Genomic DNA, 9,971 nt, shown 5'->3' with positions numbered 1-9,971 from the left:
CCTCACATGTCATAAAAACTTAGTTAAATCCATTTTCCTCTATCCACTAGCCTTCTTGCAACAAAAAAAAGACACACACACACACACACATTTTATTTACAAATACATTACTAAAATTTAAATATTCTCTTTCCTAAAGATTGTCATCATCAAGAAATCCCACTTTATCCTTTCATGATTCTGAGCTACAAAAGAAATATTTTTAACATCGATCGTTCGAAATAGGAAAATATATATCTGAGAATTTTCTAGAAATAGATTAAAAGTTTTCACGTTACTCCCAACAATGAACCACATTTTCTAGTAGTTCCCCCAAAGCTCTAGCTCCTTCCTATTAGGGAAGCTTCACCTCCTTATTAACCCCCGGTAGTGTCATACTAACTTATGGGATTTGGCATAGTCTTTTTCTCGCACTAGTCTTTTCTTTTCCTCTTATTGCCTTTATCTCCCCCAATTCTCTTTTAACAACTTCCACCCATGATATTTATATTTAGTCATGTATTGCTTTGGTGGTATGCTTCAACCAATAGTTCAAGTGTATACCAAAATGGAGGATTTGTCTTCCTTTTTTCCTACAATTTCTTGGGCATAACTGATTCCAATTATTTTCTTACTAGTTAGGAGTCTAATCTCTCACGTGATAGCTTTTAATACATTTCAAAGAATAATAACGCATAAAATTATCATATTTTTTTATTAGTAAAAAATAGTTTTTACATTGTCATAACATATTACTTGTACCACTTAACTTTGCAGACATGTGACATAAAATATTTATTTAATGGGAGTATCACATCTCCTCTCCCCTTAAAAGTGAACAACATCCTCGGTGTTTTCATACATCAATTTTTCTTTGAACAACATAGGAAAATTTTCTTTCATTTCACATTTGATCTCCCAAGTGGCCTCCATAGGCCCAAAGTGCTGCCATTGAACTTTACCCTAAGGGATCGCTTCCATAGTGTAGTTTCCCTTCGGTCCAAAATTTGCAAGGAGTTGAATTGAAACTCACATTTTAGTTTGACCTATACAACATTTCAATCCATAATCTGAGTATTATCATGAATGTACCTTTTTAAAAGAGACACATGAAATACATTATGAACCCTATTGTGGGCTGGTAGGTGAGTTGCCCTACCTTGGCTATTATCTCAAATGACCCAAAAAATTGAGGAGATAGTTTAGTATAGTTTCCCAATTTTAAGGAAGCTTTTCACAGTCATATTTAAATATATGCACATTCACCCACTTGGTATTCTCTATTTATACTCCTTAAATCTACATAAGATTTTTCCTATCTCACATTACTTTTAGGTTTAGTTTGATCTTCTTTACCATCTATTCCTCTTCTTGGAGAAGAACTGGCCCTAACATAAGCCTATCTTTAGGATGAATCTAAGTTAAGGAGATATGAAATTTCCTCCCATACATAACCTCAAAAGGACTCATCTTGAGTGATGTCTGATAAGTATTTTTTTAGGAAATCTCAACTAAATATAAAGAGTCCTCCCATTTCATGGGATGGTTCATTACGTACATGTGTAGCATATTCTCAAGGACCTCGTTAACTCTTTTGGTTTTCCCATATATTTATGGATGGTATGCAACAATATAATTTATTTGTGTGCCCATTGTAGTAAATAATGCCATCTAAACGCTGGATGTGAAATTTTCATCCCTATCTAATATAAAATTATCTAGTATTTCGTGAAGTCTGAAAAATTCTTTCATGAAAAAGTTTGCCACCTGCACAACTCTATAAGTGGACTAAAAACATATAAAATGAGCAGTCTTAGACAACTTGTCTACCACAACCATAGTATAATCATATTGTCTTCTAGTCTTTGGTAACCTAGTAATAAAATCTAACAAAATTACCTCCCACTTCCATTCATGCATAGACAAAGGGGTTCAATAATCCTATTAAGTGTCGATGCTCCACAATTACCTATTGACACTCCTGGCATCTTGCCAAGTATTAACCACCTCTTTCTTCATGCTAGACCAGAAAATTTATTTTCTAAGAGTTGTGATAATCTTCTGATGACCCAAGTGAGCTAAATAGGATCTTTTGTGGTGTTCATCTAACATTAGTTATTTAATTTTGGCTACATCTGAAACGTAAATTTTGTTTTTAAATGTTAACAACCCACTTTCATTAAGTGCAAAATCTAGTTGTTTTACATGATCGGATTTAATTTTCAATTTCTCCCAAATATGATTATAATTTTTATGTTCTAATGTTGATGTCTTACTTGTTGGATGAGAAACATATTTTAAACTCAAATAGTTAGTAATTAAGGTGAATTTCTTGCCAATTAAATAATGTCTCCACATCTTAAGTGCATGGATGATTGTAGCTAGTTCAAGGTCCTACAATCCACAATTTCATTCATAGTATTTTAGTTTGTAGGATTCTTAAGCCACCACATGACATTCTAGCATCAATACACCCCATAAACTTTACAAACAAGTGTGAGTGCAAACTACAAATTCCTTATCGTGGTATTTTATTTTCAGCATAGGTGCAACAATAAGTAACTGCTTTAATTTCTCAAATCTTTCTTAACCTTTTGTATTCCTCTCAAATTTCACCACTCTCTTCTACAGAGAGGTTATGGGGTAAGCTAATTTAGAAAATACCTATATAAATATTAAATAGTATCCTATGATACACATGAATTCTCTCACATCTTCCACATCCTTAGGGATTGGGTGGGTAAGTATGGATTTTACCTTTTGTGGATCAAACACTGTTACATATTTATATATCACATGTCCTAGATATTATATATTATCTTGATAAAATCGCATTTGTTTAACTTAGCATACAATTGATGTTCATGTAAAGTTTACAGCACTATTTCAATATGTTGTCTATGCTCCTTTGATGTCTTCGAGTAAATACATATATCATCTATAAGGATTAGTACAAACGTGTGTAGGATATTTTTAGAAAAACTATTGATAAAGCATAAAGGTAGTAGGTGCATTCATAAGTCTGAAACAAAGAAATATAAACTCATAGTGTTTTGTATCAAGCTTGAAATGTTTTTTTGGAATGTCTTATTCTCTAATACTTAGCTAGTGATAATAAAATCTAAGATCTATTTCAAAAGTTATAGTTTCTCCCCATATTTGGTCAAATAAATCAACAATTCTAGGTAAGGGATTCTTATTTTTAATTTTCAATTTATTCAACTACTAGTAGTCAATACATAATTTGAATGTTCCATCTTTCCTTCTGACAAATAAGACTAATGCACCCCATGGTGACACACTCATTTTGATGTATCCTTTGTTTAATACTTCTTGTAGCTACATTTTCGTTATAGTAATTCTTACACACTCATATGGTAAGGAGGTTTTGATACTGGGGTAGATTTTGGTATTAATTCTATAGAAATACATATGTCTCTCTTAGGTGGAAAACCAAGAATCTCATGAGGAAATACATCTTGATAGTCTTGAATAACTTCCAAATCATTTAAGGATTTAACTTGTTTATCTTGTGAGTGGTCTTCCACTTGAATGGAAAATAACTAACATCCTTTCCTTACAACCCTTTTTAACTATAATGTAGATATTTGTCACAGGTAAATGGGCCTCAGTATGCCTTTTACAATAAGAGTTTCCTCAGTGTTTGCAGTGTAGGTAACAGTTTTATCAAGACAATTAACAATTTGTCTATGCCCTTCCAAGCAGTCCATCCCTACAAGAATGTCATATGAACTCAGTCGTAGAATATTCAGACTAATAGTGTTTTGATTCCCATTTAGAATAACAAGGTATGTCTTTATTGAATTAGTAATCTTTCTTTTTGTGCCAATAACAAATTGAACCAACCATGAATTTTCATACTTTTCATATTCTAATTAACAATTTTCTACAATTTGGGGATTAATATAACTCAAGTTAGCACCATGGTCTATCAAAATAGAAACATGTTGGTTTAAAATTCTACTTTATATCTCCACCCTAGTGGATTGATGCTCTGCCTCATGTTATATGTTATGTTGCATTTATTTTGGAATATTCATGGTCACATCATTAACAGTAAAGGTTTCTTGAATCTTCTTAAAGTTTTTCGAATATCTTGTATTATAGAGGCAATTTTGAAAAAGAAGGGGTTCTCCACAACACATACATTTTAAGGGTTCCTTATTCTTTCCATTAAATCCATTATTACTTAATTCTATTTGTTTTGATCTAGTTTGAGTTAGTTTTTTATTTCTTTGGGTTTGATAAATATTTTAACTAAAATTTTGATCTTGGTTGCCTTACTAATTTGCTTAAATGGTCCACGTTTTCTTCCTTTTCCACCCTATGGAAATTTTTCCTTCTTTCTATTATTCCATGATTTCATGTTTTCATACCTCTATTAAGCCTCTTAATAACATATTCTTTTTTTTCCAATGGCCTCATCCATACTTTTTGGATTATTGTACCCAATTCATTCCTTAAAAGAGAGAGGGAAACAATTAATAAATCCATGTACATTATATTTTTATTCTTGTATATATGGTGCATACCTCAAAGTATGTGTAAGCTTTGTTACCAACTCATTCATTGATATTTTTCCAAGCTTGAAATCATTGAATTCTTTGGCCTTTCATCAAAATAAAGTTCAGTTAAATTTTTTTCTTTAGAAAATATCTTAAATTCCTCCCAATTAACATTATTATTTTCTAAATTATACATTTTTTTGAATTCTTCCCACCACAATGAATATTTTCCATATAACTTCTATATAACTTGGCCATATAGCTTGAAAATATGAATTTATATTAAAAACCCACACTTTTGCTAGTTATTCTGACTCCCCATCATAAGTTGGGGGTTCGATCTTCTGAATTTCCCCTTACAATCCATTTTTGGCTTCTTTCTATGCTTTGAATGAAATTTGTGTGAAATTTTCTCTTCTTCTCTCTCAGATTTAGCTTCTTTTCTTTTAGCCACGTCCTTATAGGTATTTTTCTTGGATGTATCTCTTGTGCCTTCCTCCTCCCTTACTGTTTCCATGATCTTGGGATTGGATTTGACTGTTAGGTTTTTAATATTTTTTTCTTAATTTGTACTAACTTTTAACAACTGATCATGTCTTGTAGAAAGGATCACTAACTCTATCCTCATATGTCTCACCAAATTCATTAATTGCACTATGGGGACATGCACTTGTTCACTTAAATGTACCCAGATCTCATCTTCACCTATGTGAGTGTGTCCCTATGGATTTTCCACCATTTATCCTTTTTTCTTACTCCTCTTCTTATTCTTTGAAAAAATAGGCATTCATTTTGTTAAACAAAATCATGGTTACCTCAAAATCCCTAATAATTCAGCCTATTTTTCTCTAATACCATATGTAACATCCTCCAAATTACTCAAAAAATAACTACGAATTACACAATAATTTCTTTTAATAAAAATATAATACATACAATATTTTCCATAGAAACATAATCTTTTAAATTTTTCTTCCAAAGATGCAACTCCTCAATGATTTCTTACATCCATTATATTTATAGAATCAAGTAACATTGTCTTTACTCCATCCTTTTAAGATTTGGTTTGACACCCCAACGTGGTTGGACATGGATTTGAACTTTCCTTATCCATTGATGAATAGCCATAAACTTTTCTCATCTAGTTCTTTATTTGTACAATGCCTCATTTAACATTTTTTAAAGCTATGGATTTGCTAAGTTATTGATCGAACACAAAACCACTCCCTAACCTAAAGATTATGGTCATTGTTATTTATATATTTATTTATCTTTAAAATACCTTATACCAATGCATACAAACATTATGTCACCTCGTATCATTTATAATTATGTTTATTCTTATCTTACCATGTTTGGTGCATAATACGAGTGTGATTTTTATATTACAAAAGTAATACTTCTCTCTAGCAACTATGTATTTTATGCATAGACACCCTAGTAAAATTCAATCATTCTCTTTCATCAATACACCCAGAGATACACACATATCATGATAAGGAAATCATACTTTATCCTTTCATTATAATATATGTGATTAATTTTAACTTATCTAAATGAAAAGTTGAAATATTTGAATCCAAATATATTTAAATATTTAAATGTTTTTTTTTCTTGATCATGTAAGAGTAGGACCTTCTATTAATCTAGAAAAAATACATTATGTACATAATACAAAAGTGCAGCACCAACAATTGGACTAGAAAAACCCGAACCTATCTCCAAAATCTATGAAAAACCAAACAAAATATCCAAAAAACAGACTACCCACAAGGCGTCACATTGGACATCCAATGAACTGGATATGTAAAAAGAGACCTACTATGCACCACAACCCCTGAGTATCCAAAAACGTGAATGCCTTTGAAGACGCGGCCCACCACATCAAAGGCCACACAACAACACTATGTGACCATCCGAAGGCCCACATAATTGCAACAAAGACCGACCATAACCTTCGATTAACTGAATAACCCAAAGACCAAGTGAGCCAATCATCAAAGATACAACGGCCATCAACTAATTTCGTGCCTTCACCTTGCCCGAACTTTAACTCTTATTACGGGCCCAAAAGGAAGCATAGGTCACCTCTCTAAACGATTTTGGGTCCGAATGAAGAAATAATCGACGTGCAACTAATCCACCCGAAATCCATTCTATGAAGGGGATCCCAAGCTGTCTCGTCAACAAGCCCACTCATTATCTCCCCTAGCAGACCCAAAGAATAAAATAGCCTCTACTGTATATTATTTCATGTCCGAATGGAGGAATAACGAATGCACACTTAATCACCCAAAATCCATAGGATGAAGGTGATCACATCAACTAGCCCATTGTTTACCTATTCATGCAGACTCGAAAGGTAACATAGGCCACCTCTCTAAACAATTTCGGGTTAGAATGAAGAAATAACCATCGAGCAACTATTCCTCCTGAAATCCCCAGGATGAAGGAGAACCCAAGAGGACTCGTCGACTAGCTCACACTTTACCCTCCCTGACGGACCCGAAGATTAAAAAACCACTGCACAATAATTTTTTGGGTCCGAAGGAGAAATAACGAACGTGCATTTTAACGACCGAAATCCACAGGATGAAGGCAATCTCGGTTACTTGCCCACTCCTTACCATTTCAAATGGACCCGAAGAATTGACCTACGAGCCTGTTCCAGCCTGAAATTCATAGGATGATGAATTACATGGCCAAGTCTGGTTAGGTGCCTACATCAAGCCTGCCATTCTGCCTGCTATTTATCACTTGCTACAAACCTGTGAATGCTCAACTTTCTTCTGTTTCTACTAGTTTTCTCTCTGCTTATTTCTCATGCTTTGGAAGTATTCCATGTCTTTGGTAGCTTGTCTGTGATAGTCTTCACGCAATTTCCCTTGTGGAATCAACATCCAGTCATATTTTTTATTACTTTTTGAACAGAGTACTCCTTCATTCGCCAAATGATCCGCTAAATTGTTGGTTGTTCTATGCACATGAACAAAATTGGGGGTTCTCAGGGCTCTTAGGTGGGATTGTATACATTGATAGACCTGCAATAACCGCCAGTGTTTTGACACTCTTTCTGGTGCTGTGCGATTGCATATTTTCTTCACTGAATTAATTATCAATTCAGAGTCAGCTTCAATGATGGTGTTATGCAAATTTGATTCAATCAAGATTTCTAAGCATTGCTCTAGGGCCATGAGTTCCTCCATATTGTTAGTGGGCTTCCCCAAATGACTATGGAAGATGAATTTTATGTAACCCTGCTCATCTCTTAGGAATCCACCATAACCAGCCACCCCAGGGTTTCCTTTAGAGGCTCCATCTATACTGAATTTCAAAAAGCCAAGAGGGGGAGGTTGCTAGAAGTCCTTTCCTGCTGTTATATGACTTACCATCTTGCTTATGCTCTGGGGGAAGGTACCTGTAGACCCAAATGCAATACTATTTGAGCATCTTGGTCTTGAGGAGGGTTCTTGGGGGGTTTCTTTAGAAGGATGCCTATAGTCTCTTTGAGTTGTCTAATGATCTGAGCTATGATGCTCTGGGATGAGCCAATTCTGTTTTTTGAAAATCCTATTATTGCGTTCTTTCCAGACATCCCAGATTAGAAATCCTGGAACCAGAGTCCAAGCTTTTTTGATTATTTCATCTTCAGAGAAGTTTCTCCTCCAGTTCTTCAAAGTGCCAGTGATGCTGACATTTTCCCTATCCGTTTGTTTGAAGATTGACGCGACCCAATCCCACAAGGTGGAGGTGAATGGGCATAGGTTGAGTAGGTGTTCCATTGTCTCTTCTTGTAATTCACATAACTGGCATCTGGATGGACTTGCTACACCTCTTTTTGGAAGGTTATCCCATGTTAGAATTTTATTATGTTGCACCAACCACATGAACAGTTTGATTTTCATCCAATGTGGGTTTTGCCATAGATCCCTCCATACCTTATCAGGGTTTGTAAAGTCAAGCCCTAGGGCCATTCTCTTAGCTTCATTGAGGTTGAAGTTGCCTTCGTTGTTTCTTCCCCATCTTAGTTGGTCTGACGATGTTGATATCAAAATCTTTCTCTATTCCAAGATCACTGCAAGAGCTTCTGCATGGGCCTTCAAAGGGGTATCTTCACTATATACCAGGTCCTTCAATATTCTCCATTTTCCCTTGCTCCTCGCCTAATCCTAGACGTCACTTACCCTGACTAAACCCTTATTGTTAGTGTCATTCTTGAGATTGGCTAGTTCCTCTCTTACCAGGTTAGGTTACTCTTGCCAGTTGTCCTCCAAGAACAAAGCTAGGTTTCCATCTCTGATCTCCCAAAAATTGTGCTTCTGAACTATGGCTCTATTCTCCCATGCTTTGTTCCAAATGTGGGAGCCTTTGATGAGCCTAGACATTTGAATGTGCTCCCTCTCTTGCCAATTATTTTTGTACTTCTATTTCTAGACCTTTACCCAAGGGGTTACCGATTCCTTTAGCCATCTCCACCATAATTTAGCCCCCAAAACTTTGCTTAGGGTTTCAGGGTTATGAAGTCCCAAACCTCCATGTGTCTTGGGTTTACAGATCTTATCCCATGCTACCAAAGCCCATTTCTTTTTCTCTTCCCCTTTGTCCCATAGAAAGTCCCTTTGGATATTTCTGATGTGTTGCACAACTCCTTTGGGAGCAAGAAGGACTGAGAACATGAAGATGGGAACAGTCTGTAAGATAGCTTTTGTTAGCACTAGTCAACCTGCTAAATTCAAAGACTTGCTTGTCCAATTCCAGACTTTGTCCCAGAGTTTATTAGTGACTGGCTCCCGAACTACCTTGCTCATGGGTTTGTCTGTTAGAGGTATTCCCAGATATTTGGAGGGTAGCTGTTCTCTTTCAAAGCTGAGAATTCTGGTGAGGTTTCTCTGAATAGCAATGTCAATATTGAGAAAGAAAATCTTAGATTTGGTAAGGCTTACCTCTGTACCAACATCCATAGCAAAGTCGTTCATGATTTTCTTGAAAGCTTTAGCTCCCTTGACCGTGGGTGTACCTTGTAGCATAGTGTCATCCACAAATTGTTGATGAATCAAGGCATCTCCATTCAGGGTGAGTCTGAGACCCTGGATTTTTCCCTCTACTTTGGTTGATTTGATCGCATTGCCTAAACCTTCCATCATGAGTATAAATAGGAAGGGGAGAGTGGATCTCCTTGTCTGAGGCCTCTCGAAGGCCTAAAGGTTCTGGAAGGTGAGCCATTAACCACGATTGAAAAACTAGCTGTGGTGACAAGGGCCATTACCCATCTTATCCAGTTGTGGTTAAATCCATATGCTTTTAGTGCTTCCCTGATGTATGCCCAGCTTAGCTTATCATAAGATTTTGCTAGGTCAAGTTGTATGATCATACCTGCTTACTTATTGCTCTTGAGAGAATGTACCACCTCGTGAGCTTGAATGATGTTATTTAGAATTTCTCTTCCTTCCAAATATCCAGTTTGCT

The 9,971-nt window shown here is 35.3% G+C and overlaps 1 protein-coding gene across 1 annotated transcript; it reads right to left on the bottom strand.

Annotated features, from left to right (window-relative positions):
- Positions 1 to 9,223: 9,223 nt before the first annotated feature.
- Positions 9,224 to 9,646, bottom strand: LOC149167119 (uncharacterized). The gene has a single exon (XM_089430370.1). The coding sequence runs from the start codon at positions 9,644 to 9,646 to the stop codon at positions 9,224 to 9,226; it is 423 nt and encodes a 140-aa protein (XP_089286496.1).
- Between the last annotated feature and the right edge of the window lie 325 nt (positions 9,647 to 9,971).

Source organism: Pinus tabuliformis, chromosome 5_1, assembly GCF_031772625.1.
Source record: "Pinus tabuliformis cultivar Carrire ecotype Pingquan chromosome 5_1, CPIR1, whole genome shotgun sequence".
NCBI lineage: Eukaryota > Viridiplantae > Streptophyta > Pinopsida > Pinales > Pinaceae > Pinus > Pinus tabuliformis.
The sequence above is the reverse complement of the archived record's forward strand: the minus strand, read 5'-3'. Positions and strand labels throughout refer to the sequence as shown.

What these genes read in the sequence shown, in the direction of transcription:
- LOC149167119 (XM_089430370.1), bottom strand. Translation starts at nt 9,646, where the DNA reads ATGGAAGGTTTAGGCAATGCGATCAAATCAACCAAAGTAGAGGGAAAA.